We start from the raw sequence: 16,071 nt of genomic DNA, 5'->3' as shown, positions 1-16,071 counted from the left end.
TGCTGCAGGTGAGCATTTGTCTCTCGCACAGAGGGGTCTCCGGCGTCATGTTCATGAACTGAAACACGCGAGCCCCGGCACTCATGCCCCGTAAGACCTGTGGGAGCGAAGAGTTGAGGTACGAGCTGCCTCGTTCCTAGCCCCTCCTGGGAAACGCCACCTCCAGAGCAAACACTGTGTGTGTATAGGCGGCCCTCAACTTGGCGACCACAACGGCGCCCCAAATTTACATGGAGAGGCTCCTTAAGTGACCTTTGCCCCATTTCGACAAATGGTGAACCACTTCAGATGTTAACTTGGTCACACCAGTGGTGGGATTCGAATTTTTTTTACTATGGGTTCTGAAGATGTGGCTTTGTGGGCGTGGCTTTGTGGGCGTGGCAGGGGAAGGATACTGTAAAATCTCCATTTCCTCCCGATCAGCTGGGACTCGGGAGGCAGAGAATAGATGGGGATGGGGCCAGTCAGGTGGTATTTACCGATTCTTTAAACTACTCAAACTTTCTGCTTCCGTCAGAACCTGCTGAATACCACCTCTGGGTCCCACAGTTGTTAAGGGAATTGGACTTGCCCTTGGACTAAGGTTGCAAAAGGGGATCACAGGACCCCGGACGCTGCGAAGTTCATAAATATGAACCGGTTGTCAAGCTTCCAAAGAGAAATCGTGCAACCACAGGAATGCTGCAACGGTCGTGTGAAAAAAAATAACTTTTTTCAGGGCCGTTGACCCCAGCACACTGCAACAGTCACTAAATGAACTGTTGTAAATTGAGGACTACCTGAATAATGTCACCACGGATCCCCCCGGCCCACCTACCTGTCCAAAGAGCACCGTCATGCTGGTCATGGAGCTATAGAGAAAGAGAAGCAGATGGCTCTCAAGCACCAGCCAGACAGTCCGCTGTCAGGGGACGGGACGGGACGGGGACGGTCTTACCGTTGTACCGTCTGGGAGGACACCAAAAATGACATGAGGTCGCCGGGCGTCATCTCTTGTCCGGCCATGAGGGAGCCGCCTACAAAGATGGTGCCGAGCACAATACCTAGGAAGGCAAAACGACACAGCTGTAGGGCAAACTTCCCCAAACTTTCTGGTTTTGTGGAGGGGATGATTCCGTGTGTGCGGCAGGCAAGCGTGCACAACTCTATTTGTGTGGAGCTTCACGTAAGAGAGCAAGTGCCATCTGCTTATACGAGTGGAATCTCACACACACGACCCTTTGCTTGTGACCTCTGCCACCCGGTTTTGAACAGGCTGTGGCCCAGCACTGGCCTGTGTCCCGGTGGTTGGGGACATCAACCATTTAGAGCAGGGGTCCACAACCTGTGGCCCGTGGCCCACTAACAGGCCCCGGGCTAATCACCACTGTGCCACATGAATGCCTCACCAGTGCATGCCTCTGCGCGCGCACAACACACACTAGTGTCCTCTCGGGCACTCACAGCCACTCACACTAGTCTCATCATGGGGGCTCGTAGCCCCACTCATGTGAGCCTCACCACTAATGTTGTGGGTGTTTGTGCGCACACGAGCACGTGTGCTTGCCCCTACCACTAAATTAACCCCCTTCCCCCTGCTCCAGGCCGCCAACCCAGAAAGGTTGGGGAACTCTGATTTAGAGGTAGTGTCAGGCCTGCAGCCATCTTTTCTTTTGGCTCTTTGGCCTGCCCCATTTTCTATTATCCTACTATGCATTTTCTATGGTGGGGAAATGGGAGGGAGGGATTGAACGGAGTTAGATGCTATGTAGCCATAACAACATTCTTTCTAGAAAGCCAAGGTCATCCTTTGTCTCTGCACCTCTGCACCTGGACGGAACTGGAGGGGTGGAAGCTGCCAGCGTGGCAGTGGGAGATTTGACCATGGGATGGGCTTGTGGGTGTTGGGGGGGAGGACAAGATCTTGAACTTTCAACTGGTGGGAAAAAACAGGAAGCTTTCAGATTCAGGTTTTCCCAGATGTGCCAACATGGCTCTCTTAATCAATTGGAGCTTTGAGCAATACTTTGCCTTGAACTCTGATTGACTTTCGGATGCTATTTGGAGCCCTGACAGGCAGTCCTTGGCTTACAACACTTTGTTTAGCGACTGTTCAAAGTTACAACGGCACTGAAAAAAGAACCATTTTTCACACTTTTCAGCATCCTCATGGTCATATGATGAAAATTCAGACGCTTGGCCACCGGTTCATATTTAAAACCGTCGCTGCGGCTCCACTCATGTGAGCCTCACCACTAATGTTGTGGGTGTTTGTGCGCACACAAGCACATGTGAGCTCAGCCGACCTTCTGACAAGTGAGGTCCATGGGGAGAGCCAGATTCACAATGGGGTTACTCGCTTAGCAACTGCAGCAGTTAACTTAAGCACTGGGGCAAGAAAGGTCGTATAATGGGGCAAAACTCACTTAACAACAGAAATGTTGGGCTCGGTTCTGGTCGTAAGCAATGTTCCCTCTAATTTTTTTTCAGTGTGTGCGGAAAAGTATAGTGTTCGAGCAGCACATTTTCATGCCTCAGCACCTGATTTTTTTTTAGCCATAATTGCCATCAGAGCAGATGTTGGGGAGAAGGGCAAGGAGAAAAAGGGGCCCCTCCCTCTCCCTCAGACCCCCAGGAAGGAAGGGAGGGGAAGGGGAGGGAAAGGAAAGAAAATGGGAAACAAGAAAAGGAAAGGAAAAAGGAAAGGAAATAGAAAAGGAAAGGAAAAAGGAAAGGAAATGGGAAAGAAGGAAAGGAAAAAGGAAAGGAAATGGGAAAGAAGAAAAGGAAAAAGGAAAGGAAAGGAGAAAGGAAAGGAAATAGAAAAGAAGGAAAGGAAAAAGAAAAGGAAATGGGAAAGAAGAAAGGAAAGGAAAAGAGAAAGGAAAGGAGAAAGAAAAGGAAATGGAAAAGAAGGAAAGAAGAAAGGAAAGGAAAAGAGAAAGGAAATAGAAAAGAAGGAAAGGAAAAAGAAAAGGAAATGGGAAAGAAGAAAGGAAAGGAAAAGAGAAAGGAAAGGAAATGGGAAAGGAAATAGAAAAGAAGGAAAGGAAAAAGGAAAGGAAATGGGAAAGAAGGAAAGGAAAAGAGAAAGGAAATAGAAAAGAAGGAAAGGAAAAAGGAAAGGAAATGGGAAAGAAGAAAGGAAAGGAAAAGAGAAAGGAAAGGAAATGGGAAAGGAAATGGGAAAGAAGGAAAGGAAAAAGGAAAGGAAAGGAGAAAGGAAAGGAAAAAAGAAAGGAAAGGAAAAAAGAAATGAAAAAGGAAAGGAAAAAGGAAAGGAAAGGAAAAGAAGATAGAAGAAGGACAGAAAGGAAAAGGAAAGAGTGGAAAGGATTGGTACTGCTCAAAAATCAAGTCTCAAGATCCCATGGACCCCTTTGGCTCAGGCAGTCCAATCCCACGCTGCTTCCCTCTCTCCCCAAAGCGAAGGGATCGCAGAAAAAAGGCTGAGCCCAGAACGGGGCTTCAGACGAGGCAATGCCTGAGAAAGCCCGGATGTGCAGAGAAATGCAGGCTACAACCAGCAAATCCCATTTTCCCAGGAACTGACGAAGCCCCAGAGGACCAATGGGAATTCTCCCTTCTGCAGCGTCATCGATCTCCAGGCAGAGTCTTCCTTGATTTCACCAATCAGAAATCAGAGTTCAGAAGGGAGGGAAGGAGGATATTTTCAGTCACATTTGAAGGCATTAAAAAACACTGCGCTGCACTTTGAAACTTGTGTGCGGTGTTTTTTTGTTACCTGTGCGGCCGCTCACGCGCGCACCTTAAAGAGAACGCTGGTCGTAAGTCTAGGACTACCTGTACATAGCTGCCCACATAACGACATTCATCTAAAACAGGCTGGACAGAGAGTGTATCCTGAAATGTCCTAGATGCTGTGCCAACTGTCCCCCGGGAGGCGTCCAAGGCAGCCGACGCAACGGAGCTTCTACTCACTGTTGAGAGCCATGTTGGAGAGCCCCTGGAAGAACGCAATGCCCAGACCCAGGTTCATGTTGAGGCGGCTGGAAATGTCCACTTCAGTTGCGTATTCTCTGCGAGGAAAAGAAACAGAGAAATGGAAAACTCTGGCAGGGTCACAGCATGGCGTATGCCAGGGGCGCCCAACTTTGGCAAGTTTTAAGATCTGTGGACTTCAACTCCCAGAATTCCCCAGCCAGCAAGGGTTTACCAGGAAGGGTAGGACAAGGACAAGGACAAATGTGAATAGACTACTTTACTACCTTTGTTGATAGGAAACTTTATTAGTAGATGGTGGGTATGTAGTGAATGTAATATATTTTTCAATAGGGAAACTCTATTAGTAGATGCTGGGTATGCAGTAAACATAATATATCACATTTCTCGATAGGGAAACTTTACTAATAGATTATGGGTATGCAGTAAACGTAATATATCTTGACTTCAACAGTGAAAAAAATTGCTGGCTGGGGAAATCTGGGAGCTGAAGTCCACAAGTCTTAAAAGTCTTAAAAGGGTCCTTAAAGAGAGTGGGGTGTGGAGGGATCTCCTTTGCAGTACTCACTCAACCTCTTTGGGTTCCATGGCAAAGGCCCGTACCGTCCGGACGTTCCCCAAGGCCTCATCTGCCACAGCTGTGGCCTTAGAAACCTGCGAAGAAGGAAATAAGGTCATTTGGCGGCTGGCCGAGTGTGGAAATTGGCTGCAGCCAGATAGAACATAGCTACAACAGAAACACAGGTAGTTGTTGACTTACAATAGTTCCTTTAGTGATCACTCAAAGTTCAAACTTTCAAACTTTAATGGTATTTGTAGGCCGCCCACTCCCTAGGGACTCTGGGCGGCTCACAACAAATAAAAACATTTAAAACATTTATAATTACAGAATTAAAATCAACACACTTGATTTACAACGGCTGTAAAGTTACAACTGTTGTGAAAAATGTGCCTTAGGACCATTTTTCACACGATCTTTGCACCATCCCTGTGGGGATCAGAATTCGGATGCTTGGCAACTGGCTAATATTGACAACAGTCTCAGTGTCCTGGGGTCGTGTGATCCCCTTGTGTGGCATCTCTGACGACAGGGAAGGCAGGTTGTATTGTATTGTAATTGTATTGTAAGTTTATTTATAGGCCGCCCTTTTCCCTGAGGGGACTCAGGGCGGCTTACAACTTGTGGGGAAGGGAATACAGACAGTGACACATAAAAACAATACATAATTAAAAATAGAAACAACATTCATCATTCGGGTGGGGACGAATTACAATCTTTAACCCCAGGCCTGACGGGATAGCCAGATCTTGAGGGCTGTGCGGAAGGTCTGGAGGGTGGTGAGGGTACGAATCTCCACGGGGAGATCGTTCCAAAGGGTCGGAGCTACTACTGAAAAGGCTCTCCTCCGCGTGGTTGCCAGTCGACACTGACTGGTGGATGGAACTCGGAGGAGGCCTAATCTGTGTGATCTGATAGGTCGCGAGGAGGTAATTGGCAGGAGGCGGTCTCTCAAGTACCCAGATTCACTCAGTTGCATTACTAACTTCCCAGGTGCAGGGATTCCCTTCACAACTATGGCAACAGAGTTTGTCAAATGGGCCGAAACTCACTTCACAAATGTCTCACAACAACAGAAAAGTGGGGTTTAATTGCAGTCGTAAGTCGAGGACTGCCTGTAGATGCGGAACTTAACCCGAAGGAGGACTAGGAAAAGTGAGGGTTGTGTTGAAACAGAATGGACGAGATCACAAGTGAACATATCACATTTTGGATAGGGAAACTTTATCAGTAGATGATGGGTATGCAGTGAATATTATATTATTGTATATTTTGTACGTGTGTGTGTGTGTGTGTGTGTATATTATATATATATATATATATATATATATATATATATATATATATATATATATATATATATATATATATATATATATATATAGTGTTTATGTGTGTGTGTGTATATATATATATATATAGTGTTTATGTGTGTGTGTATATATATATATATATATATATATATAGTGTTTATGCTGATAAATAATATCTGGGCATACCGGGGGTTGTAACTATATCTATATCTACCTATCGATAGATAGATAGATAGATATTTGTGCTGATAAATAATCTAATATATATAATGTTATATTTATGCTGATAAATAAATAAAGGGAGACTAGTATAGATCTATTTCAAGCTATTTAGCTCTCATCAGCTAGCCACACCCTTACTGGGAATCGAACCTGTGCTCAAATATAACAAATGTAACAAAAATATATATATATATATACACACACACACACACACACACATACACACATATACACACACACACACATACACATACATACATATATACACACACACACATACACATACATACATATCAAATGTTCTGACCCCCCCCCCGCCTTCCGACCTGTGAATGACCCAGACACAGGATTGGCTGTTTGCCACTCTTTAATCACGGAGTTATCGATTCCTTTGGCTGAAGGCCCAGACAAGACTCACATGCAAGAATAGTTGGCAGCAACCCAAAGTCCCAACAGGCATGGATACAAGACAGACAGAGTTTTCCAATACTGTTTCAAACGGATGTGTCCTGCAAATGTCCCCTCCCAACTTCTCCACTTATATACTCTCTTGGGAGGGGCCAAGCAATAGCAATAGCAATAGCAGTTAGACTTATATACCGCTTCATAGGCCTTTCAGGCCTCTCTAAGCGGTTTACAGAGAGTCAGCATATTGCCCCCAACAATCTGGGTCCTCATTTTACCCACCTCGGAAGGATGGAAGGCTGAGTCAACCCTGAGCCTGGTGGGATTTGAACTGCTGAACTGCTGATCTAGCAGTAGCCTGCAGTGCTGCATTTAACCACTGCGCCACAACCACCTGGGCTTAACTATCCTCTCTGAGTCTGCCTCCGGAGCTGCTGCTTCCGTTTCTCCGCCCTTCTTAATCTTGCATCAGGGACAAACTGCCTTGAATCCTCCCCACTGAGGCTCCATGCCTCAGGCGCCTCCTGGTGGCTATCCAGCCTCTCTGGTCCCTGCTCTGAGTCTGAACCCTGCCCAGGGTCCTCCACATCTTCCCTGGCAGACTCGTAGGGTTCCTCGCTATCCGAGTCCATCAGCAGCTCAACCAGATGAAGCTATTTAGCTCTCATCAGCTAGCCATACCCTTACTGGGAATTGAACCAGGCTAGCTGATGAGAGCTTGAAATAGATCTATACTAGTCTCCCTTTATTTATTTATCAGCACAGCCGAAAGACGGAAAAGGGAAGCAGTGAGCTCCCTCCCATATTTGGGCATACCAGGGGTTGTGACACAATACATACATACATACATACATACATACATACATACATACATTCATACATATGATTTTCACGGGCGTAGGTATGCTTTTAAGCCCAAAACCCAGCCTGAAAGATGGCAAGTGCCAATACAAGACCAGCATACAAGTGTGTCTGTGTGCGTAATACATATATATAATGCATATATTATACATACAAATTGTGTGTGTGTGTGTATAATGCATATAATATATAATATATAATATATAATATATACATATACATATACATATACATATACATATACATATACATATACATATACATATAGATATATATATATATATATATATATATATGATTTTTACAACCCCTGGTATGCCCCAATTATGGGAGGAAGCTAACTGCTTCCATCATCTGTCAATCAGCTCATCACAAGTCCATCACGACAGAAACCCAATTATTTTTACTGTTGCCTTTGTTATATATGTGTTTTTTATTTGTGCTGATAAATAGTCTCCCTTTATTTATTTATCAGCACAAACACACACACACACACATATATATATACACACACACATTTTGTACATTATATATAATGTACATATGTTGTACATTTTTGATAGAGAAACTTTATTTGTAGATGGTGGGTATGCAGTGAACGTAACATATCCTGGCTTCAACAGAGTGAACAAAATTGCTGGATGTGGAATTGTGGTAGTTGAAGCCCACAAGCCGTAAAGTTGCCAAGGACACCCCTTTACTAGAGAAAGCAGGACTTGAACGCACAGAGCTCTGGGCCTCTGCCAAAGACGTTTAGTTTGGGGAGCGTTCACACTCATTCACGCAGGTTACTTTTCCCTACCTGTTCTTGGGCTTTGCGGGAGAGCCTCCGAAGAGAGGTGCCGAGAAAGGTCCCGATGCCCACCAGGAAGGGCATCACCACCACAAGCAGCCCGGTCAGCTTAGGGGAAATCATGTAGAGAGACACAAAACAGCCCACGGTCTGGGTGAGGCTGCGCAGACCCTGCAAGGTTGAGGGGTGGAGAGAGAGAGAGAGTGGCATGAAAAGAGGCATTCCGTTAAAGACGGAAGGGAACCCCACCCCCCCAGCCTGTTTGTGTGAGGGCCTTGAATCACAGTAGGATTGCGCCCCCTCCCGGCCCTGCTACCCCCCACCCCCCATGAACCAAACCTGAGAGATGACCAGCTTGAAGGAAGATTTGAATTCCTGGATGTCGGCGGTCAGGCGATTCACCAGGTGCCCCGTCTGATTGGCATCGAAGAAGGCTAGATCTTCTCTTGGGGAAGGAGAGAACCAGGGTTACAGGGCCTCCAAGGTCCCTTCCAACTCTGGCCTTCTAACGATTCTGGAAGGGTCTCCTGGACTAGATGACCTGGACTAAGAGCCAAGGTGGCGCAGTGGTTAAAAGCAGCACTGCAGGCTACTGCTAGATCAGCAGGTCAGCGGTTCAAATCTCACCGGCTCAGGGTTGACTCAGCCTTCCATCCTTCCGAGGTGGGTAAAATGAGGACCCAGATTGTTGGGGGCAATATGCTGACTCTCTGTAAACCGCTTAGAGAGGCCTGAAAGGCCTATGAAGCGGTATATAAGTCTACTGCTATTGCTATTGCTATTGCTATTGCTATGACCTCCACGGTCCCTTCCATTATTCTATGATTCTGTAAAGGTCTCCTGCTCTAGCAGGGGGTCGGACTAGAAGGCCTCCGAGGTCCCTTCCAGATTCTGATTCAATGCCCAGTCCCCACTGGACCTGGCCACCCATTTCCACAGCCGTTACCGGAGGAAGGACGAGAAGAGCTGCTTCCGCATACTGCCGGCTACCTTCTCCCCGATCCAGGACAGCAGCAGGATGTACCCGAAGGTTAACGCACCCTGCGGCCACAAAAAAAAAAAGTTACTTGTCGCCATCCGGAGTTGTGGGCTGCCAATTCTGATGTGGTGCATTGATGCACTCTGCTCCCCCGATGGGGGTGGGGGTGGTTTGCGGGGATTAGACAAAAATAGAATCCGGCCTGGGGATCGAGAGGAGGAATGAAGATCACCTGAAGGCCGTAGATGGTCAGCAGGCGCAGGGCCGGCTGACGCACCATGCGCAGGTAGTCGCCCACCCGCATGTGCTTGGCCACCACGTTCACCATCTGGCCCAGCAGCAACGGGATGTGGATGTTCAGCATGGCCGCCCCAAAGGCAAACTGGAGGGCGGGAAAGAGAAAGACTTGGAAAAATGCACCACCGGGGGGGTGGGGGGGGTTGTCATTGAGAAACTGGGGTTAAATAGGATTGCTGGAAGATCAGCTGGCAGCGTGCAATGGCCAGCGCCAAAAGCTCATACGATCCCTTGGTTGTATAAACATTCCCTTCCTTCCTTCTCCCATTCCTTCAATCTTCCTTTCTCTGTCCTTGCTTCTTTCTTCCATTCCTTCCTGTCCTCCCATCCTTCTTTTCCTCCTTTCCATCTCTCATTCCTTCTCTTCTTCCTTACTACCCCTCCCTTCTCTTCATCTTCCTTCTTCTCCTTCCTTCTCCCATTCCTTCCATCTTTCTTCTTTTTCCATCCTTCCATTCCCTCCCTCCCTTCTGCCATTCCTTTTCTCCTTCCCCCATTCCTTCCATCTTCCCTTCTCCTCCCTCACTTTCTTCTCCCATTCCTTCCTGTCCTTCCTTCCTTCTTTTCCCACCTCCCTTCTCCCATTCCTTTTCTCCTTCCTTCCTTCTCCCATTCCTTCCATCTTCCTTCTTTCTCCTTCAGGGTCCCATTCAACTCTATTCTAATTATATTTCCTTTCCACCCAAGAGTCCTTCAAAGTGACAGGCTACCCTGGTGTGCCTCCACCCACCCACCCCGCTCTTAACCACAGGGCAAAGACGCTCACCACGATGGCCGCCATCACTGCCAGTAGCTGAGGGCGCAGGAATTTCCAAAACATGAGCCAGTTGAAATCCGGCTCTTTTTCCCCGGGCACGCAGACCATTTCCACTTTGGGCCCTTCCTCACAGCAGGCCCTCTTGCTGAAGCCGGCCCCCAGCCCCACCAAAGCCGGCCCCGCCCACAAGGCCGCCATCCGGCCCAGCGGGACGAGGTGGCGAGGTAAGACCAACAGGACAACCGGGGAGAGCTTGGGGGCACCGCAGGGAACCCGGGGGAAGCAGGACTGCCTGGCATGGCTTCCGGAGTGCCTGTGAGGAAGGGAGAGGGAAAGACACACAGTCACATACACAAGTTGTGAGAAAAGACGGGCACCCTCTCCCCCATCTCAAGAGATGTCACACTATATCACACTACTACCCAAGGAAGAGACTGATTCAACACAAATCAAGAATTATAGACCAATTTCTTTATTAAACTCAGACTACTAGCTATTTGCATCTATACTAGCTGAGAGACTTAAAAAATACTTAAATGGCTTCATCCATTCAGATCAAAATGGCTTTTTACCTAAAAGACAAATCAAAGACAATATGAGAATAATTTTGAATACCTTGGAATACTATGAGGCCCACCCAGAAAAACAACTGGCACTGATGTTCCTCGATGCGCAGAAGGCCTTTGATAATGTGAATTGGCAGTTTATGTTTTTGCAACTGGAGCAGATGAACTTTGGCAAGAAATTCACTCAAAGTATACGAACGATATACCAGAAACAAGCAGCAAAGATAATGGTAAATGGAGAACTAACAGAACCGATTGAAATAAAGAGAGGTACAAGACAAGGCTGCCCACTATCACCGCTACTCTTTGTCCTAACACTAGAGGTCTTAAATAGAAAGATCAGAGGAGAAGAAGAAATAAGAGGAATGAAAATTAAGAGAGAAGAGTATAAATTGCAAGCGTTCGCAGACGACTTAGTTTTCATTCTTGAAGATCCATTAGAAACCACACTCAAATTGTTAGAAAGAATAGAGGAATATGGAGAAGTAGCAGGCCTGAAAATAAACAAAGATAAAACAAAGATCATGACAAAGAATATCCCAGCAACACAAAAGGAAGAGCTGTCAGAAACGTTGCAGATTCAAAACACAAGTAAGATTAAATATTTGGGGATACATTTATCACCTAGATGTAGCACTCTTAAAGAGGATAATTATGTCAGATTAAAACGACAAATAGCAATCGATTTGGAGAAATGGGAAAACTTGCATTTATCAATGATGGGAAGAATTTCCACAATTAAAATGAACATTCTACCTAGAATTCTATATCTGTTTCAGACAATCCCAATCAGACTGGGTAAGGATTTTTTTCTAGACTTAAATAAAATAGTTTTGAAATTTATTTGGCAAGGGAAAAAAGCTAGAATAAAGCTTAAATTACTACAAGATGTTAGATCAAGAGGAGGTTTTGGGTTACCCGATTGGGAGCTATACTATCAGGCAGCAAACCTGATGTGGATTAAGGAGTGGATATCATTTAAAAACTCTAGATTATTGAACGTAGAAGGTCACAATTTGCTGTTGGGATGGCATGCTTTCTTATGGTATAAGGGAACTAAACCACATGGTTATTTTAGAAGACATTATATAAGGGAGGCGTTGTTGTTAAATTGGGAAAAGATTAAAAAATTACATTATTTAAAAATTCCAGTCTGGACATCAACAATTGAAGCATTCTCGTATCCGATAATACATAAAAAGGAACAAACAGTTAGATATATAGAATTATTGAATACAGAGGGTGAGCTCAAATCTAGTCAAGAGTTGAAGCAAGAAGGGATGGAAATGAACTGGTATTCATATGTACAGATACAATCTAGATATAATGAAGATAGAAAAACTAAAGGTCTCTATAATAAAATGACTGAGCTAGACAAAATTCTAACAGGTACTGATGAAAAAGTAATTAAAAAACTATATGGATATTTATTGGAGTTTAAATTGCATGAAGAACAAGTTAAAGAAACTATGATTGCTTGGGGGAAAAACTTTAAATATGGGATTGATTTAGAGAATTGGCAGAAATTGTGGTCTCAAAATTACAAAATGACAATGTCTACTGCATATAGAGAAAACTTGTATAAGATGTTTTACAGGTGGCATCTACCCCCGACCAGAATCGCAAGAATGTTCAAGAATAAATCAGAAAAGTGTTGGAAATGTCACCAGATGTCACCTGGCTCATACTACCACATGTGGTGGACTTGCACTGAAGCCAAAAGATACTGGACTAAAATCCACATGTGGTTGGAGAAAATGATACACAAACAAATAGACTTTAAACCAGAGGTCTTTTTATTGGGAATTTTACCAGAAACCTACAACAAAGACTTAAAATATCTGATTGTAAATGTGTTAACAGCAGCCAGAATTGTATTTGCAAAAAACTGGAAAAATGAAACAATACCAAAAGAGGAAGAAATTATTCGAAAAATAATGGACTGTGCCGAAATGAGTAAATTGACATTTGAAATTAGAGAGCAAGAGGATGAACAATTTTATAAGATATGGGACTTGTTTTATCAATGGCTAAGGGGAAAAAAACAAAATCTTGGAAATGAAAAATGATACACTTATGCCTTAATTGGAAAAAGTAAATGATGATATAATTATCCTGTGAAATAATCCAACACTGATATAAGGAAGTACTAATATAAGGTCTGGTGATATAATGTATAAGGTTAAGAACTTATTATAATGATATTTCGCTGCTGATAAGGCAATTCTAATAGGGGAACAAATGAAAACTGGTATATATAGGCAGCGACGCCTTGTTGAACAACGAAGGAATAAGATCTCTGTTTGAAGGTATGAAATGCAAGGTTAACAATGAATAGAAGTATACTCTCTGGGGGAAAACAATGCTAATGTTAACTGAATATATATGGTAGAAGGAAAATGAGGCCTTTAGTTACATTAGAGGAAATATCTGAGATGGTAAACATTATTTGAAGATGTAGATGTTAAAACAACCGTAACCAAACGACATGCTGCATGTGATGATGGTTTTCTTTCTTTCTTTCGCCCCCCCCCCTTTTTGGATTTTTTTTTGGTCTTTTTTGGCCTCCCCCCCACCCTTTTTTTTCTTGTTTTATTTTATTTATTTATTTTTTAAAACCCTAGCTTATTGTGGTGCTTATTAAATATATAACAGAGAGATACGGGATGTATAAACTTAGTAGGGATGCACCTGTGATCAAAAGACATATTGTATGTGAAGATGGGTTTCCCCTCCCCCCCCGTTTTTCCATTTTCTCCCTTTCCCATTGTGTAATTAAAAAAATAATAAATATATATATATATATATATATATATATATATATATATATATATATATATATATATATATATATATATATATATATATGTGTTTTTATTTGTGCTGATAAAGATAAATAAAAACACATATATAACAAAGGCAACAGTAAAAATATATATATAAAAGAGAGATGGCTTGCAAGGGATGGTCCCTCGGCATCCCACCCGCCCAGGGATACCCCTCAAACCAAGCTTCCCACCCTCAATCCACAACGGGGGCAGGTAAGGGGTAGCAAGAGCATCTCTCTCTCCAAAGGAGTCAACGCATTCTACCCGGAAGGGGTCCCGGGGGTGGAGTTTTCTGGTTTTCTTGAAGAAGTTTCGTGACCCAAACTAGGGAGGAGGAGGAGGAGGAATGTGGGGTTTCAAGAGAAGGATTGTGCCGACATTTCATGACCCAGATAGGTAACATCATCAGTGCTGGGAGAGGAGGAGGAAGAGGAGGAGGAAGATGGCGTCTTCGGTACTCTCTGAACTGAGTGGCTTTCTTGCAGATGTTTCATGACCCAACTAGGGAACGTCATCAGGACTAGGAAGGAAGGGAGATGGTGGGGGGAGGAAAAAGACCGGGGGGGGGTGTTCCTTGGTGTTCTTTGAAGTTGGTGGGTTTTCTTGCCGATGGTTCATGACCCAACTAGGTAACATCATCAGTGCTAAAATAAAGGGGGGTTTGAAGGGAGGAGGGAGGGAGGAAGGAGGCAGGTAGTGGGCTTCTTGGTGCTCTCTGAGCTGGGTGGTTTTCTTGCAGACATTTCATGACCCAACCAGGGAACAGCATCAGTGCTGGAAAGAAGAGGAGGAGGAAGAAAAGGAAGAGGAGGACGATGTTGCCCAGTTTGGGGAATGAAATATCTGCAAGATTTCACAGTCTCCTTCCTCCTCCTCTTTGTAAACCCCTCCCCCTTCCAGCACTGATGACGTTCCCTAGTATGGCAATGAGAGGTCTGCAAGGAAACCATCCAGCTCAGAGACTGTTGCTTTAAGACAGTGTTTCTCAACCTTGGCAACTTGAAGATGTCCAGACTTCAACTCCCAGAATTCCCCAGCCAGCATTCGCTGGCTGGGGAATTCTGGGAGTTGAAGTCCGGACATCTTCAAGTGGCCAAGGTTGAGAAACACTGCTTTAAGGAGCTCAGCATTGTCCCAGTGTCTTCTCCGTCTCACTTGAAAACCAGCAGCACTGGAGAGACTAGAAGTCTGGCCTAGGAATGACAAGAGTTGGAAGGGACCTGGGAGGTCATCTAGTCCCAACCCCTACTCACTGAGCATGCTTTGAGACTCATCCAGAGACTCATCTGGGCAGCTTAATGTTCACTAAACCACAATTAAAGTTATCACTATGACTGTGTAATCGTGGTTTACTAAACGTTTCCGTGCGCTCAATGAGTACTGGGTGGGACTAGATGGCCTTCGAGGCCCCTTCCAGCTCTTGTCCTTCTATGATCCTGTAAGGGTCTGCTGCTTGTGGAGGGGGCTGGACTAGATGACCTCCCGGGTCCCCCCCAACTCTGTCCTATGATTCTGTAAGGGTCTCCTGCTCGGGAAGAGGGCTGCTGGACTAGATGACCTCTAGGGTCCCTCCCAACCCTATTCTGAACGATTGAGCCGTTTCACACCAGAAGCAGATAAACAAAAACATTGGGATAAACAGGCTTTTCCAAGAACCGATTTCCAAGGAAAACGTGCGGGGGGGGGGGGAGGAATGGGAGTTTAAAAAAAACCACGCAGTGCGCATGCGCACTCGCTGTCCTGGCAGGAGAAAGGGGCGAAAGGGAAAGTCGGGCGGGCGAAAGTGACTTTCCCTCCCAGCGGCCTAGAGGGGGAGAGCCGTGCCCTGCCGGAGCCAATAGGAGAGGAGCAGCAAGAGGAGGGACTACGACTACCGGCATGCCCCGCGAGCCGGCCTGACCTCCCCGTTGCGGTTACCTGGCAACGCCCGGAGCCGGCGAGGGGCCCTTCATGGCCGCCTCGGCGCGGGAGAGCCGCTGGCCGTAGGGGGAGCAGCGGCCCCCGGCCAGGCCCGGCCGCAGCAGAGCCAGCCGGGCCAGCAACATAGTGGCGACCGAAAGCGGCTCCCCTCACGCCCTCACGAACCGTCGCCGCCGCCCACAATGCCCCGCGCGGAGAGAATGGGGCGTGGCCGAGGCGCGAGAGACGGGCAGGCGCCGAGCGTGGAAGCGCGCGGAGGAGCAGGCGGTGGGTCCGCCCTACCGCGCAAGCGCCGAGCGAAGACCCCGTCGGCTCCGCGCCCGACAGGCTGCCCGCGCAGGCGCAATGAGTCGTGGAAGCGCAGCTCCCCCCTCGGGAGACGACCTACACTGGGGCCATAAGTCAGGACGCTAGTCCACGCTGGCTCCGCCCTCGGGAGGCGGCCCGCGCAAGCGCAATAAGAGTCAGTGAGGTTCGTCCATGCCTTCTCCAGTCAGAGGAGATGACCTGCGCAGGCGCAATAAGAATAGTAAGGCTAGTCCACGCAGGCTCCACCCCCAGGAGGCGACTTAGGCAAGCAAAACAAGTGTTGATCTACCTACGGTCCGCCCTCGGGAGGCGACCCCCGC

At 46.1% G+C, this 16,071-nt stretch overlaps 1 protein-coding gene across 1 annotated transcript in view; it reads right to left on the bottom strand.

Moving 5' to 3' along the window:
• The window catches only part of ABCB8 (ATP binding cassette subfamily B member 8), a 21,263-nt gene extending 5,419 nt beyond the window's left edge, over window positions 1–15,844 (bottom strand). Inside the window, 11 exon segments of the mRNA XM_087712275.1 lie at window positions 10–97; window positions 818–851; window positions 938–1,043; window positions 3,922–4,019; window positions 4,511–4,596; window positions 8,105–8,266; window positions 8,435–8,540; window positions 9,042–9,136; window positions 9,307–9,456; window positions 10,138–10,441; window positions 15,440–15,844. Of these exon segments, the coding sequence (XP_087568401.1) occupies window positions 10–97; window positions 818–851; window positions 938–1,043; window positions 3,922–4,019; window positions 4,511–4,596; window positions 8,105–8,266; window positions 8,435–8,540; window positions 9,042–9,136; window positions 9,307–9,456; window positions 10,138–10,441; window positions 15,440–15,567 (1,357 nt within the window). The 5' untranslated portion in view covers window positions 15,568–15,844.
• Between the last annotated feature and the right edge of the window lie 227 nt (window positions 15,845–16,071).

The sequence above is a fragment of the Thamnophis sirtalis genome, unplaced genomic scaffold, assembly GCF_051295495.1.
Source record: "Thamnophis sirtalis isolate CommonGarterSnake01/CBP01778 unplaced genomic scaffold, rThaSir2_p1.2 scaffold_4, whole genome shotgun sequence".
Lineage (NCBI taxonomy): Eukaryota > Metazoa > Chordata > Lepidosauria > Squamata > Natricidae > Thamnophis > Thamnophis sirtalis.
This window is presented reverse-complemented; position numbering and strand designations above follow the sequence as displayed.